Raw genomic sequence first — 16,392 nt, 5'->3', positions numbered from 1 at the left:
AAAGGGTGGACTTAACCATGGATGCTTTTGCACAGATAATCCATGAATGTGAGACATGTGGTACAATCAAGCAAGCCAGTTAAAGCGCATTTGTTATGGAGGATGATGGTTAAAATATAAATATGGGGAGGCCTGGCAGATTGATTATATCATGCCCTACAAACTCAGCAAGGCAAACACTATGTGGTGGAAGCAACCACTTGTTGATTGGAAACTCATGCTGTGCCCCATGCCACTGCCTAGAACACCATTTTAGGCCTTGAGGAGAAAGTCTTCTGGCAGCATGACACGCCAGGAAGGATTGAGTCAGATAATGGGACACATTTCTGAAACAACCTCATAGACACTTGGGTTTACCTTTACCCAATGCAGGAGTAACCCAGATGGTCTTCCCCAACATTTTCCTAATGCACACTACAGGGGCTTTATCCGCATCCACAGTATGTAGGAGGTTTGATTGAGCAGAGCCAGCTGGCTTGGCAGATCCTCTGGTACTGACTAACCAGGTGGCTTTTGCTAAATGCATGTCCCAGTGTTTGAAAGATCCAGCACCCATTGCTCTCAGTGTCGTTTTCAGCAATCCATTGTATTGCTCAATTTTACCAGAGACTGGTGCAATCTAGGGAATGTGATATATCCACTCATGTGGATATATCACATCTGTGTTCTTTGGCCCAGGTGTTTATGAGATTGTTTCAGAAATGTGGGGATTACTTTTGCCCAAGGGTATAGGTGCACTTGGTGGGTAATGCAGAAGAATGGAGAAGTTCAATGTGTGCCTCAAGGAGATTTGATTTTAGGTGAGAATAGCCAATGAACCAGACTGTCAAATAACACTGTTACTGAAATTGGTGCCCCACAGCATCCTCCTGCCACATCCAAAGCCTCCTTCTCTACCAACTGAGCCAACTCCACTTCATTCCTCCAATCTTAAAGACTGTTATGACAGATGGAACCCAAAGTTATGGACTATGAACTCAGTAGTCATCTTGGAAGCCCATAGACCAAGGGAATGATATCTGAGACCCAAGGAAGGGGTGATGATTTTTTAGAATGTATGTGGAACCTGAGCATGATGTAAGTGGCATGGAATAAGGGGTGGAGACTGTCCTGGTTTCAGCCAGGATTTAATTAACATTCCGTGGGCTGAGAGGGAACACAGCTGGAGGACTGTGCCCAGATTGGTCACTGGAGTATTCCATATCGTGTGATGTTATGCTCAGTATATAAAGGAGGTGTGTGTCATGACATTTCTGCTGCTAGCCAGCACGGTGGGATTTTTGGTGTGGTCGGGATTGCTACTGGGTGTGGACTGTGCACCAGTTACTGGCTGGTAAGCAACTGCATGGTGTATTACCTGTTTGGACTTCCCATTGTTAGTGTTATTTTGTTACTATCACTAAACTTTTTTTTTATTGAACCTCCAAATTCCCCCTTGTTTTTGTCCCTCCCCTATTTCATCCGGGGTGGGGGAGTGGGGCGGAAAGTAAGTGACCGGCTGCATGTAGATTGACTGCCAGCCAAGTTCAAACCACAATAACATATTATTACTACTGCTACTTCCCCAGTAACTGTACTATTTAAGTAACTAGATGTTATACATCTTGCTTTAATCCCCACTGAAAATGGCTGTTGAGTATCTTTTACTTCTAGCTGGCTTTTGTTCAGTTTCCCTAATGTGAGGGATTGCCTTTTAATTACCTATTACTTGTGATCTTATTACCTGAAATATTAGCTCATACTAGCATTTTTGAGAAAACTTCAGAATGTATGAACTGTCTAATTTATGCTGCAGAATTGCATCCAAGGACCCATTAAACTTTAGTTAAGCTAAACAATATACAGGAAGTGTGTAAGAGATTACAATTGCATATAGACATAGACATATATGTGTATATACATATATACATACAACTAATGGAATAATAAATATGATAATGAGAAAGGAAGGAAAGACAGGAAGGCTTTTCCTATGAAAAATGTGGAATTTTCATTACATATTTGAAAAGTAATGGGAAGAACCCTGCTAAAGTATTAAAATATCCCTGGAGATAAAAAAAATCTCCATGTTATCATGATCTTTGATTTATAAAACTTCTAACTGATGCAAAAATGCAACATTTTGTAAGCATATTAAAATGTATATTGCTGTGACTTCTGCTCTTTGCGTATGTGAGACTTAAACTGCAATTTTGTCTATTTGTTATACAACTTGTTGCAATTTTAAAACTAAAAATAAAAATACTACCTAAAGCTGCTTCAGAGACAAATTGGAAGAGGAAAAATTTCAAGAGGAGGATTATGATAAAGCATTTAAAATGAAATTAGGGGATGTCAATGTGAGAATTTTCATTGGCTTTAACTGAAGTGACATTTTAAATAACCTATGTCCTTATTTTGATTTTCATTTCAATCTGTGTAGCTATTAATGCCGTAGAAGTTGGTGTAAACCTGGTTGTAGATACATGTCAGATAGGCTTGCTGAAGCCTTGGAATATGTTGGGAGAAGTAAGATTGGAAATGGGTCATTTGAGGCAGAAAGTAATATCTGAGTAACAAATGTCCTCTTGATTATCAAGTGAGCTTCAAAGTCAGAATATATAAACCAGTCAGTTTTCAGTTTTAATTTCTGTTTTGATTTAGCTATTTCTTTTGTGTTAGAAAAGATAACCATGCATATACAGTCGAAATCTGCTTCACAAATTAGTACTTAGCTCTCGATGTGATCAGATGCTTGTCTTTTTCCTGCTGATAATTACATAACCATACTTATTGCTAAATGTATAAGCTGTTTGTTAAAACTTATTACCCATCAAAATAGTATACAGTGATTATTGAAGGTGTATTAATTATAAAATAATAATAATAACATACATAAAAGATTTTGTTATTTTTTTAAATAGACTAATGCAAAAAAGCATCTTGAAGCAGAGTAGGAAAAGGACTAGTACTGATCCTCCAACATAGTCTAAAAATGTGATATTAACCACATGTTTACATATTATGTGGTTAAAGTATATTGAAACTTTAAAAGTGGAGCTATATCTTGGTTTAAATGTAGTGCTATTCTAAAAACACTGTCCTGTGTTAATTGGTGGGAGAAGTTGAGGTTTTTTTGTGAATAGATAAAAGAAATTTTTTTCTGTCATCTGAAGAAAGTCAGAGAAACCATGTACTTCCAAAGCAGCCAGGAGTTTAATTGTTAATTATGTGTTGTCAGTTAATTAACACTTAATCAATTGTCACTTGATTTACATGTTCTCAGAATGACAAGGTGAAGTGTAATATAAAGAAAAAGTATAGTTTGAAGAGAAAACATCAAGGTTAGGGATTGAGGTTGCTTCTCTTGGACAGAATGCAAACCATTTTTCTGTAATAGCAAGAGACGTGTTTAATCAAATGAGGACAGAAAACACAAGAAAAGGGGCAGCTTTCATGTACCTGTAATATAGTGCTAGGAATGAACCGAATGTAGAGTGAATGAATTGCATCATGAATGCCAACTTCTGCCCTTCTGCCTAAATTTTTTACTTGAGGCATTTGAGCTTGACGCAGACATCTTATTGTTTACAGGATAACTTTTTTATCATTTATAGGATAATAGGTGGAATTAATGTTAATTTCATATGGTATATATTATCATGTGGGAATGAGCCAGGTACACTGAGGTTAAAGGCAGCATATGCCATAGGGAATTGTCTTAAATTATCAACCTAAATTTACTGCTTTACTTTCTCACCTGTGTCTGTGCCCCTCTTTTAAAAACGGAGAGAGAAAATGTTTTGACAAAATGTTTTGTTTGCTGTCCTGGTTCAGCTAGGATAGGGTTAAATTTCCCCGGCAGGGGTAAGGGATCTCCAGCCGGGTTATTCATACCATGCTGATGTCAGGTCCGGTGCGGCAGCATGGGAAGCTTTCCTTTGTGGCTTTGGTCGCGGGAAGCACGTGCGGCGGGCTGGCTGCGTTCACTGCGGTATTTCTCTGTATATCTTTTGTCTTGTTTCCTGTTATTACTGTTTATTGTTGTTATTATTGCTATTGTTGCTGTCCAGATTGTTTATTACACTGTTGTGTTAAATCTTTCCTTATTTCAACCCCGGGGTTTGTGCTTAACTTCCAACTCTGACTGGCTGAGGGTGGGGGAGGGACAACAGCAATGTGGTCTCCGGTCCCAGCAGGGCTTAAACCACTACATTTGCTTAAAGATGGAAAATAAAGAAGTACTCAAAGTTTGACCTCAGAATATATGTGAAATTACAATACTAAGCAAGTTACTAGTTTAATAAAATACCATTCCCATTGTTATTTTCATTGACAACATTAGTACAGGAATAATATCTCATTTTTTTGGAGTTAGAAATAATACATGGCTGTTTGTTCATTTTTTCTCTTGAATAAGAGCAGTAGCTGGGAACTGCTTTATATTACTGTTGGGGAAAAACTGTTGTTTCAATGGATTTTTAAATAGGGAGAGAGAAAGGAGTTCAGAATAAGTAAAGAGGACAGTCCGTGAGGAGCATGCTGAAGTGTATGAGGGCATTTCTTCTCTCAGAAGGAAAAATGTGATCAAGTGTATAAGGGCACATGCACCCCAACACCATCCCCACCCCTGCCCTGCAAATAACCTATGAGTGAAATATGGCAATAAATGGAAATCTTGAGGGGAAAAGAAAAGAGGGGGGGTGGGGGGTGGGTGGGAGTGGTTGGGAAGGAGAGCAGAAATTCAGCAGTGTGACTTCCTTTTCTTCTGTGTGATTTTGTTCATTGTTTAATGTAAGCTTCCAGTCAAATCACAACAAAAATCTTAGAAAAATATTTCTTCATTTAAGTTCTTCATTTAAATAAGTGCATACAAATGAGGGAGAGATCTCATCCCCCAGGTGAAACTAAAACATTGAGGCCTAGAATGCAAACTTGTTCTTTCAGGTATATATTTAGTCATATTAAGTGACTTATTAAGTTCCTTACTGATATTTAAACTCAATAGTTTTAAAGAGGAGAGATGGATATTTTTATTTTGTGGGGGTAGGTTTTTTTCCTCTACCTTCCTTAAGGACTAACCTTTCTTGTATTTAAACAATCTAGTGCTAACTATGAAATACAGTAGAAACATTAACACTAAGTGGTTTAAACTGAGTTGAAATCAATACTAAAATGATTATATGTCTTGCATTTGTCCTGTTCTTTCTGGGCTTTCAGCTATGTTTTCTTTCATAGCCAGTCAGGGTGAATATTGTATCACACAGAAAATATATTGGAGTCAGAAGACCTGTTTATAAAAAGAATGCAACTTTAGTAACACTCAAAACATGAATAATTATGACTTTTTTCATCAGAGAAACCACTTTGGTTATTATTGCCTCATTTTGCACAACAAAAAGTAAAGGTAATGTAAGGTAGGAGACAATCAGCAAAGGATACTTTTTAGAATTTTCATTGTTTCCTTCTAAAGTAATAACTAATAGTTTAATCAAATTTTTAAAAAGGTGCAAGATTGGTGTTAGTGTCATATGCAATGCCATAGTTACTGATACCTAAAATGTTATGTAGTTCTTCCATAAACTCTTTCTCTGTCATAGACATTTAAGATGTTTTATTCTGGGATGTGATCACGATTGTCTGAGCAGTGACTCAGATTTGACCCAGTTTGAATGTAAGCAGATGTTTTTATCTGGTGCCTTCCTCTTTAATAAGCTATAAAATGGATTGCATGTCAGATTTTTTTTTTTTTTTTTTTTTGAATGTTCCTTTGTGAAGACTATGAACTAGTTCACTGACCCTGAACTGTCGTTTTATCCTTAGAAACATTTCCTCTCAAGTAGAAATGTGTTTCTGTGGCAAAGCCTTTCCTACTCTGAACCCCTTAACATTTCTTGATAGCATAGCAGAGGTCTGCGTTTTCTGGTTATTCAAACTCAGCATCTTTGAACAATAAATGTTCAAGTAAATAACATTGTCTAATACTCTGAAAGCTTATTTTTCCTTTTAGGAATTTCTGAAAGAGAATGACTGTCATTTAACAGTGGTAGACAGCTCTAATATGAGGTGCATTTAACTGTTGATGAAATTGATATAAATGACTGCCTTCTTGGCCAAATAGTCTCTGTTTGCTATGCTGATAAACACAGTACCTTGGAGTACGTTTTTTGCTCCTAAAAACCCTGACTGTGTACTTTATGTTCAAACTGTTGTTACTTCTTACATAGTCCTTCCTAGCTCTGAATCTAATAGAGCAAAATCTGTAATAGAGCATACTTGGTGCTTAAAGCATACTTTATGGTGATGAGTCTGTTGGTTAAATCTCATGTCTGAAATTATCCTTATCACAGGCCCAGGGCTCTAGATCCCAGTTTGATGACTGAAAAAATGAGCCTCTGTCAGGCTTTTAAATATATTTTCTAGTTTTCCATCAGGATCCTAGACTAAACAAGACCTTTTGAGGTATAATTTAGAAAAGCAGCCAGGAACCCACAGGCAGAGGCATTTTTTATACCAGAAACTTTACCATGAAAGTGATGAAGAATTACAGGAATTTGGAAACAAGAAGTTCTGAGTAGATTTGCTTTCTTGGGCCTGCTCATTCACACTCTGAGAGTCTGAGATTACTCTTAGTGTTTTTCAGCTAGGTAAGTCATCTTAACCTAAATATCTCCCCAGGAAGACCTATGTGCATACAGATAGTCTCCGCCATACCTGTAGATGCACTGTGTCAAATTTTACCCTTGCGTGCATCCATGGAGTGTTTCTGTTCTCCTTCCCCATCCCCATAGGGGAAATACTGTATCATCTTTGGTGATACAAAGCAAAAACATGGTTTTATCAGTGCAGAGCCATAGGAGAGGTTTGTTTGTATTTGTTTGATCATGCTTAACTGAGGTGTGGGTCTTCCTGCTGTTATCTCAAATGCAGTTCAGCAGGCTTGCCTGGGGCACATTGACCTATCTGTTCAGCTCCTGATACAGTATGCAGTGTGTTACTTTGTTGAGAGCTTTGCCACTCTTGGCAGTGAGAATTTCTGTGAGTTCTGGCACTAGTGAATTTGAATGACATACAGCTTAAGTAAGGGCTTGTCTGTCTAGCCATAACAAATATGAAGTGGTCATTGAACAAAACATAGTTTTCCTCAGTGTTTTCTTAAACAATATGAGCTTGTCAAAATTAATATGTGAAATTGTAGGTTAAAACTCATTAACTTTCATTTATTACCAGTGAAAATATTTTCTTACAATCTTTGTGCTTTCAGAAACTCTATGCTAAAGTTCATCCAATATACCCAAGTGTATATTCTGTGCTACAGTGTAAATGGCTAGGAAAGATGTCTCACAGAGCTATTAATTAATTTGGAATGCAATTGGTACATTCTGTGAAAACAGTTTATCCAATTCACATGCTTCACATAAATCAATTTCTTACGTTTTTATGTCTAAGAAGTTTCCGTCTGGGTAAAGAAGTGGTTTGTTTTGAACTGTTATTAATAGCATGTGTAAGAAAGAGTTGGTTGATATGGCTTAGGAAAAATAGCAGGCCAAGTGAAAAATATTACATGGTTTTACGGACATTTCCATAAACATCTGCTTTTTATATATTAATTTTTTAGGCAATAGAAAAGAAGATGATCAATAGTCCTTTTGTGTAAATGTGAGATTTTGATTTTGTTTATTAATAGAAATATGTAATTTAGATACAGAAATAGAAAGTGTTATCGTGCTTTTCATGTAAAAGTGAAGTGTAAAATGTACTGTTATAGTAACATTTTCCTTCAATATTTTTCCCAAGTTCTTTGATGTGATTTCAACCACTGAGAAACCATTGGCTGATCAAGACTGGTATCATGGCGCAATTCCAAGAATAGAAGCCCAGGAGCTGTTAAAACAGCAAGGAGACTTCTTGGTGCGAGAGAGCCACGGGAAACCTGGTGAATATGTCCTTTCTGTGTTTTCAGATGGACAACGGAGACACTTTATCATACAGTATGCTGATGTACGTCACTGATATAGTACTGAATGTTTGATGTTAGGAAGTTTATGATTTCAGCTAAAAAATTTAGGATCTACATAATTTACGATGGCAAATGGCTTTATATGAAAATATGAAACTGCTGGAAATACTTATCAGTGCTTGATATCAGGGGAAAAGGTCATTTTGGGAAACAAAGAGAAAATACAAAGTATGAGGTTATTCAACATCTTTTATCTTACATTGAAAAGCCAAGATATTTCTGTTAATGTTTTGAAGTCCAGAACTTGTTACTACTAATTTATTTATATACATTTATTTATTTTTAATTCCATTTTCATAGTTGGGGCTGATTAGGCTACTTTTAAATCAGGCTGTAAAGATTCCATTGAGTCTTTCTGAAAAATGGAAACATTCATGGAGGAGAAAATAATCTATGTTGGCTTCTGTACAGTTGGGAACCGAAGTCCCTGCTGCACTAGAGATGCTTATGTTATTTTTAGCCCTATGGGTATTGTTTTATTCAGTATAACACAAATGGTTGTGGGTGTTGCACAGCATAAATAATTCATCCCCTTGTTGTTCTAAGTTAGGAAAAATTGATCATTTTAAAGTATGTTAATTTTTATATGCCTTTATCCAATGTATTTATTTGCATTCTTCTCAATGCATTACTTGTTTTTTTTAATGTATATTTTTTTACCTTTCCAAATCTCAAACTCATTCAAAATACAACAGTTTTACTAGAAATTCTTATTGAAGTATGGCATAACAGCAAATCATTTTCCGTTTTGATTCAGTAATGCTGCCAAAATGTGTTTCAGTCCCTTGTAATAAAATTTTCCACATACAGAAAAATACACAAATTTAATCGCATAATGTTGTTTACCCTGAGGGAATTTCTGTGTCTAAATCTCCTGCTGATGCAGCATGCCTGGGGGAAATCAGTATTGTGTACCTGGCTTCTTTCTTTTTAATAAGATGCAGTGGTATTTTTCAGAGTGGTAAATTCAGAGAAGATGGAGGGCTCTTGTAGGATCAGTGACTATGGACACTTGTCCAGTTGGAGTTTTCATTAATTTTCACCTAGAGTTTTCCTTGTAGAAGTGAACTTTTACATAAAGTCAGTGTTTATTTTATTTTGATTTTATGACCTTAAAGTATTTTGAAGTGTCAGAGTGCTGAATGAGAATATAAGAGCAATAAGATTACCTGTACTTAGACAGATAGAACCTTACAAGATGCTGGGAGCTCTCTGATCCTGAAACAGCAGAAATAAATGCATATCGTATACTTGGTGTGGCTGAAATAATTTTATGTAAATCATTGTATGTGACAAGTAGATCTTCAAAAAATATGGTTTGCACTTTCAAGTCAGTTAAAATAGAGGGTTTTTTTGGTAAGTATTACTTTTAGTGTTGACTCTCTTTTGTATTGTTTTTTAAGAGCTATCTTTGTTTCCATAATATCACTACTTCCTCTTAGAAATTACATTTGAAATGTAAGACGGATATTGTTTAATATTGCATAGCTTGGACGGTCCAAACATCATCGAGTCACTAGAACTGTCTGCTTGTACATTTAGTTATAGGACATTATGTTCATCTACTCTTGAGATTCATTTGTGGCAGATTTTCTTGACAATGATGGAAGCTAAAACTTTTTTTCTTAAAGAAGTGCATGACTCCTTATGTACTCCTATGGAATGATTTTTCAGCATTTATTGTGTAAAAAGCATTGATTGTAAAAAGAAAAAGCTTATTAAGCTCTAGAAAGGAGTTAGTTGATGGTGGGACTGTTATGGTCATATTACAAGAAGGATTGTTTTAATGAACATTTTGGTAAGGAAGTTTGAGGAGAGTTTAGTGCAAGGTATTTGTTTGTTTACATTGGTATGAACAATGTGTAATCAGGTCTTCATGACTGGTCAGATCACACTCTTGGATCACTGACAGGTCCCCATATGGAGACCAAGCTTGATGTCCATATACAAACTTTCTTCTGAATCAAATACTGAAGGGCAGAGTGGGACATAAACCTGTTTTAACAGTGGTCCTATAACTGCATAATTATTCTCTCTGTAGTTTTACCATTATTTTAAAGGCTAATCTTAATAAAACTATGTTTGTGATAAGTTCATTGTTAAGCTTTAAGCATCAAAATTCATTGCTGCCATTCAAGGCTACTGGTTTTTTTCCCTGCTACTTATTTGATGCTCTGCTATTTTCATATTGTTGCTAATGATCATAGAATCATAGAACAGTTTGAATTGGAAGGGACCTTAAAGATCATCTAGTTCCACCCCCCTGCCATGGGCAGGGATACTTTCTGCTAGGTCAGGTTGCTCAAAGCCCCGTCCAACCTGTTCTTGAACACTTCCAGGGAGGAGGCATCCATAGGTCCTCTGGGCAACCTGTGCCAGTATCTCACCACCTCATAATGAAGAATTTTTTCCTTATATCTAATCTAAATGTACCCTCTTTTAGTTTAAAACAGTTACCCCTCGTCCTATCACTACACTGCCTGATAGAGTCCCTCCCCATCTTTCCTGTAGGCCCCCTTTAAGTACTGGAAGGCTCCTACAAGGTCTTCCTGAGCCTTCTCTTCTCCAGGCTGAACAACCCCATCTCTCAGTCTGTCCTCATAAGGCAGGTGCTCCAGCCCCCTGATGATTTTTGTGCCCACCTCTGGACCTGCTCGAGCACATCCATGTCCTTCTTATTTGGCGGGCCTCAGAGCTGGATACAGTACTCCAGGTGGGTTCTCACAAGAGTGGGCAGAGGGGAAGAATCACCTCCCTTGACCTGCTGGCCATGCTTCTTTCGAAGCAGCCCAGGATACAGCTGGCTTTCTAGGCTGTGAGCACACACTGCTGGCTCATAGTTTTCTATCTACTAATACTGCCAAGTCCTCCACAGGGCTGCTCTCAATCCACTCCTCACCCAGCCTGTATTTGTGCCTGTGATTGCCCTGACCCATGTGCAGCACCTTACACTTGGCCTTGATGAACTTCACAAGGTTTGCATGGGCCCAGCTCTCAAGCCTGTCAGGGTCCCTCTGGGTAGCATCCCTTCCCTCCAGCATATGGACCACCCAACACCACTTAGTGTTATTGGCAAACTTGCTGAAGGTGAACTCAATCCCACTGTCCGTGTTTCCAACAAAGATGTTAAATGTCAGTGGTCCCAACACCGACCCTCTGAGGAACACCACTGTCACTGCTCTGCACTTGGGCACCAAGCTGTTGGCCACAAGTGCGACCATTGAGCCAATTCCTTATCCATCGAGTGTCCATCCATCAAATTCATGTCTCCTCAATTGAGAGATAAGGATTTCATGCAGGACAGTGCCAAAATGATGATCTTAATAATAATCAGGATCCAGTGTAAATGCATGGAATCAAAGAACACAGTCTACCCTGAATGTCTTACATAAATAGCAGCAGATGGGCATGTGGCTGGGTGTGCGCTGAGGAAATAATAGGCAGTACTAGTTATTGTGCTAGGGAGACTTAGGACACCAGGGTTTTTTTGATCCTCAGCACAGAAATATGAAGGAGCTTATTTGAAAGGAATGGGAACTAGAGTTACTGGTCAGTCAAAGTTGAATCAGTACTTAATAAGTGAATGATGTTAAACAACAAAATAAACAACAGAAAATATTCAGACTATGACAACGCTTTTATGGTAGAGAACGAGGAATGTTAAAAATTGGTGACATGATCAAGCTTTACTAACAATGATAACATGTTCCATGAAGTTAATGCTTTAACCTCTAAGGAAGAGAAACTTACAGTGCATTGTGCAAGGAATTTAACCCTAGGGGCTAGAAAGAAAAAAGTCTGCATGCCAGTGGTAAGGGTTTTCATTGCCCAGTTGTGTAAATGAACTTGAATTAGTCTGTGCTTTGATTTTTTTTAATTGCAGTATTTGTTTATTGTTGCCATTGTCAGGATGGCTTATGGCAGTTCCTCTCTTGTGGGAAGAGTTCTCTAAATGTGGATGCTGAGTCTTGTATAGGCACAAGACTTTATCCTGTTTTCCAATCAGGTGTATTATGTAATTTAAGACATGCAGAAAGATGAAATAAATGGTTTTTTATATTGTTTCCCCTGTCAAGTTTGTGGTCAAAGATAAGCAATGAAAATACTTTTTTTTTTTTCCCCTTAACACCTGAAAGAATGATATGTCATAGCAGTCATTGCTAAGAAAATGTTACATGCTTCTGAGAAAATATTAGGAGATTTAATTGTTTCCATTGTGTTCAATTATCTATATAAAAGGAAATAAATTCATGAAGTGGGGAGAGAAGGAATTTTGTCTTGCCCAACTTCTCTATGAATCATATGCATAACCTGCCTTTGTTTTTAGCTCTGTGGCAGGGATTTATTAATTTATCAAACATTGTAAATGCAGTAGGATATGAGTAAGATAGTGTTACTTATCTGTTGTTTATTTTATTGTCAGACATTTATTTTTTAGTTGGTTTTCTGTAATTCTTATGACTTTAATTAAGAAGTTAGTGGGGTTTTTTTCTGGTTTAGAATATTTTTAGTTCACTCTGTCAGAGTTTTTGGTTTAACTGTCCTATCTTTAAATTAAGAGTTTAAATAAATGGCTATTTTAACATGTTGCCTTAAATGAGTGATTTTGCATTTATTCAATTTTGCATTTATGAGTTTATCCTCTTCCTAACTATCATCCCATTTAATTCAGTAGAAATGTTATTAAAGAGATTAGGAAAAATCTAATGATATAAAAGTGAACGTTGTTTTGTTACTAGTGAGGGAAGTGATGCATTTTTATAGTTTCTTTTTCAAAATACTGCTTGTAGAGGAACAATTCTTTCCTTTTACCTCCATACAGAATCAGTATCGTTTTGAAGGAACTGGGTTTCCAACTATTCCTCAGCTCATAGAACATCATTACACAACAAAGCAAGTTATTACAAAGAAATCAGGTGTTGTTCTCCTGAATCCTGTTGTTAAGGTAATGCATACATTCCAAGAACTCTTGAGAAGTATTGGAGGGGGGGCGTACTGTTATTTATAATATATTTGCATGCAGCTTCTCCGAAGATTTTTTATTCTTGATCATTTTGTCACTCTTTTTTTCTGAGCTTTTTCAACCTTCTCTGCTCTGTGCAACACATTCCTTTAAAATAACACTCCCATCCTGATTCTTATAATAAATATTTACTATTTTGAAAGAATGGCATTCAGCATCTCGCAGAATATCCTTCTACTTTTCTTTTTGGTTTTCCATTTGGATTTCACTACTAAGTAATTGAAGGTAGTAGTTCACTGCTCATAAAGTTGTAATGAAGAAATTTTTTTGATAAAATGGTGTTCTCAAGTGGTAAAGTTCTCATGAAATCTGGAAAAATTATGACAATTCCATTTTGTCTCTATTTTATATCTCAGCAATGTTATACAGACATGGTAAATTCCAGAATCATTGAAAATTGAAATAAAAATTACCCTTTTAATTAGTAAGCTATTGCAGAAAGTCTTTCAGGAGGGAAGCGAAAGGGATGGAAAAATTAAAGTATATCACTGCTTAGAAAGCTTAAGAATATCCTTGGCTTCTTCCAGTAGTACTGCAGTTCGTATCTACTTAGTTGATAATTAATTCATAAGACAAATCTTTTCCATTTAAATAATTCATTTTAACTATAAGCCATTTGTTCTTGATTTTTTAAGAAAAGACTAGTTTCAAGCTTGTAAAGCACCTGCTGTGTTCTACAAAACTTCAGGAAGCATAACAGTGTTATTTCAGAGCTAGTTTCCTACTCTAAGGTCTTAGTTCTTTTCCACTAATAATTATAAGAAATTAAAGCATATTTCATTTTTCAAAAATTAATGTGATTTGTTTGCATTTATCTGTGCTTACCTATTTTATTTAATTTTAAAATTTGAAGAATAAGGCTTTGTAAATTCACATTTTAGGTTAATGTTGTGCTGATTACCAAATTGACACTTTATTGAATACAAAATACTGCTTAAATTTATTGTAGAACATACAAGAAAGTATAGAACATTATTTTTGATGTATGAATAAATGTATTTTGATGTAAATTGTTTAAGCTAAAAATACAGAACTGTCAAACTGTCCTGGTTCAGCTAGGATAGGGTTAAGTTTCCCTAGCAGAGAGGGGGAAGGGATCTCCAGCCCGGTTATTCATACCATGCTGATGTCAGATCCCGGTGGCAACTTTCCTTTGTGGCTTTGGTCGTGGGAAGCACGGGGCTGTCTGTATCCATTGCGGTATTTCTCTGTATATCTTTTGTCTTGTTTACTGTTATTACTGTTTATTGTTGTTATCATTGCTACTGTTGTTGTTCAGATTTCTTATTACACTGTTGTATTAAATTTCTTATTATTTTAACCCGGGGTTTGTGCCCTACTTGTGTCCAAGGGTGGGGGAGGGACAACAGCAACGTGGTCTCCAGTCCGGCAGGGCCTAAACCACCACAGAAACTCAGAATGGAATCCTTTAATATATTTTTACAAATTTTTGTCTTTTACAATACCCTCTCTGTTTTAAATGTTTAATGCTCTTTCTGCCCTTGCATAATCTACATACTGTGAAGAGCAGCACCGTTTTAGTAAATGTAAAACCATAGTGCAGTATGTTACTACATACTAAACGATAACAGGACTTACTCTTAGATATTCTCTGTAAGGTTAAACAGGAAAACATCATCTGGAAAACATTCTCTTAATTTTCTGCTATTTACTTGAAAGACAGGGAGCTCCGTATTCCTGACATTTCTGTTTCATTTTGCATTTTTTTATATAAAGATTTTTAATTTATTCATAGTTTTGTGTGACTGTGTATAGTCAAATAATTTTTCTAATACCTATACTATGGAAGAAATACAGTCCCAAATGACCTTCCTGATCACTTCTCCATTACTGTACTTCATCTCATGGTCTTTGAGGTGTAAATGCACACAGGGATACTCTAAATCCCTTGATGATAGCCATGCAGGTATGTATATGACTGTGTGGTGAGTCTTTCCAGGACTTGAATCCAGACCACTACGACTACATTCAAATGTATCATAACCTCCTTACAAAGTGCTGGAGGACAATTTTTAAGACAGACTTAGCTTTTCTACTGTCACTGGCTGCAAAGTCAGTTTTTTGGTTTCCTTATTTTCAGGGGGAAAATAAAGTGGGCCTACTCCTCTCTGGACTTGTTGAGTTGAGGTAGGCTTAGTATTAATTAAAATTAGTGGAAATACTAGTATTTCCTCTAGGATCATGCTGGTTTGATGACCAGTTGGTAGCTAATTTGTGCTACAACGCAAAAGTACTTTGACTACTGAGGTATCCCAAAGTGCTGCAAGTAATCAGCATCTATCCGTAAAATCCAGTTACCCAGGCTCCATTTATTTCATCATATGACTGACTTTTTGCTGGTGTGCATCAGTCTTAATATTCAAGAGTATTTCCTTTATGGTTGATGAACTTTTCCACTTTCATTCTGAGAGGTTACATGAAGTAATGGAAAGGACGTCCATGGTAATACTGACTGTCTTAGAAGAGTATTGGATTACAGGAAACTTTATTTCATAGGTTTTAAAAAATATATATATTACATATGACATATATTGTATGTAGGCTTTCAAGAATTTATGAACTATGATCTGAGGAGCTGATAGCTACTTACACTTTGTGTGAACTAAACAGAATGTGTAGTGCAGTTAGTGCTTCATGACCAGCAATTTGAACCAAATAAGACAGTATTGAAAAGCGTGTTAGCTAGATGATGTAAATTACTGCTTTAGAGCAGGTGTTTCAAAAAATACTGAAATAGTTTTGTAGTACCTTTCAGTTTGAGCTATGATTTAGTGATGATTTTAGTTCTTCTATCTAATCAAAAGTAGTCATTGGATAAAAGTTTTTCAGAACTAAGAAAAAGAGTGTTGTGAGCTTTCCTTTTATATTTGCATGTAGCTGTGGCTTTCATATAGAGAAGTGGAGATGTAAGTTATTTTCAGAAATAGCATATGCACTCTGACATCTAGTGTTGGGTGTATTTTATGCATCATGTGCTATTATCAGAATATCTTTGGTTATTTCCTAAGAATTCGTTTCACATCTGCAAAGACTTTCTTTATTCGTATTGTAGCTGCAAAGCAGTCTCTGACATTTCATGCAATCTTTAATCTTTTTATGCAAATTCCTGTCCCTGTAATAAGGTTTGTATAAAAGGGAAAGTCAAATATGACAGAGAACAGAAAAAAAAAAAAAGCTATGTAATTTGGTTTTGCTTTCCTTCCTTCCCGCAGTCATTCATCCTCCTTTACCATATTAGTAAAATTAGTGTTCACTTTTTGTGATGTTGCCTTTGAAAGGAACAGTCTTAATTGTGTCAAAAAAGGCTTATTCCATGTCCCATTTCATGTAGACCAAATCTACCTGCTTG

At 36.3% G+C, this 16,392-nt stretch overlaps 1 protein-coding gene across 5 annotated transcripts in view; it reads left to right on the top strand.

Annotated features, from left to right (window-relative positions):
* The window catches only part of FER (FER tyrosine kinase), a 203,155-nt gene that overhangs the window by 99,112 nt on the left and 87,651 nt on the right, over window positions 1-16,392 (top strand). For 4 of the 5 annotated variants that reach the window (XR_012635484.1, XM_074931319.1, XM_074931317.1 and 1 more), the window contains exons 12-13: window positions 7,777-7,980; window positions 12,822-12,944. Coding sequence is in view for 3 of the 5 variants with exons in the window: in XM_074931319.1 (XP_074787420.1) it covers window positions 7,777-7,980; window positions 12,822-12,944 (327 nt within the window). In the remaining 2 variants the exon portion in view is untranslated. The remainder of the gene's footprint in view (window positions 1-7,776; window positions 7,981-12,821; window positions 12,945-16,392) is intronic. The other variant, XR_012635485.1, reaches the window with a different exon arrangement.

This window comes from Athene noctua, chromosome Z (assembly GCF_965140245.1).
Source record: "Athene noctua chromosome Z, bAthNoc1.hap1.1, whole genome shotgun sequence".
In the NCBI taxonomy this organism is placed as follows: Eukaryota; Metazoa; Chordata; class Aves; order Strigiformes; family Strigidae; genus Athene; species Athene noctua.
The sequence above is the reverse complement of the archived record's forward strand: the minus strand, read 5'-3'. Positions and strand labels throughout refer to the sequence as shown.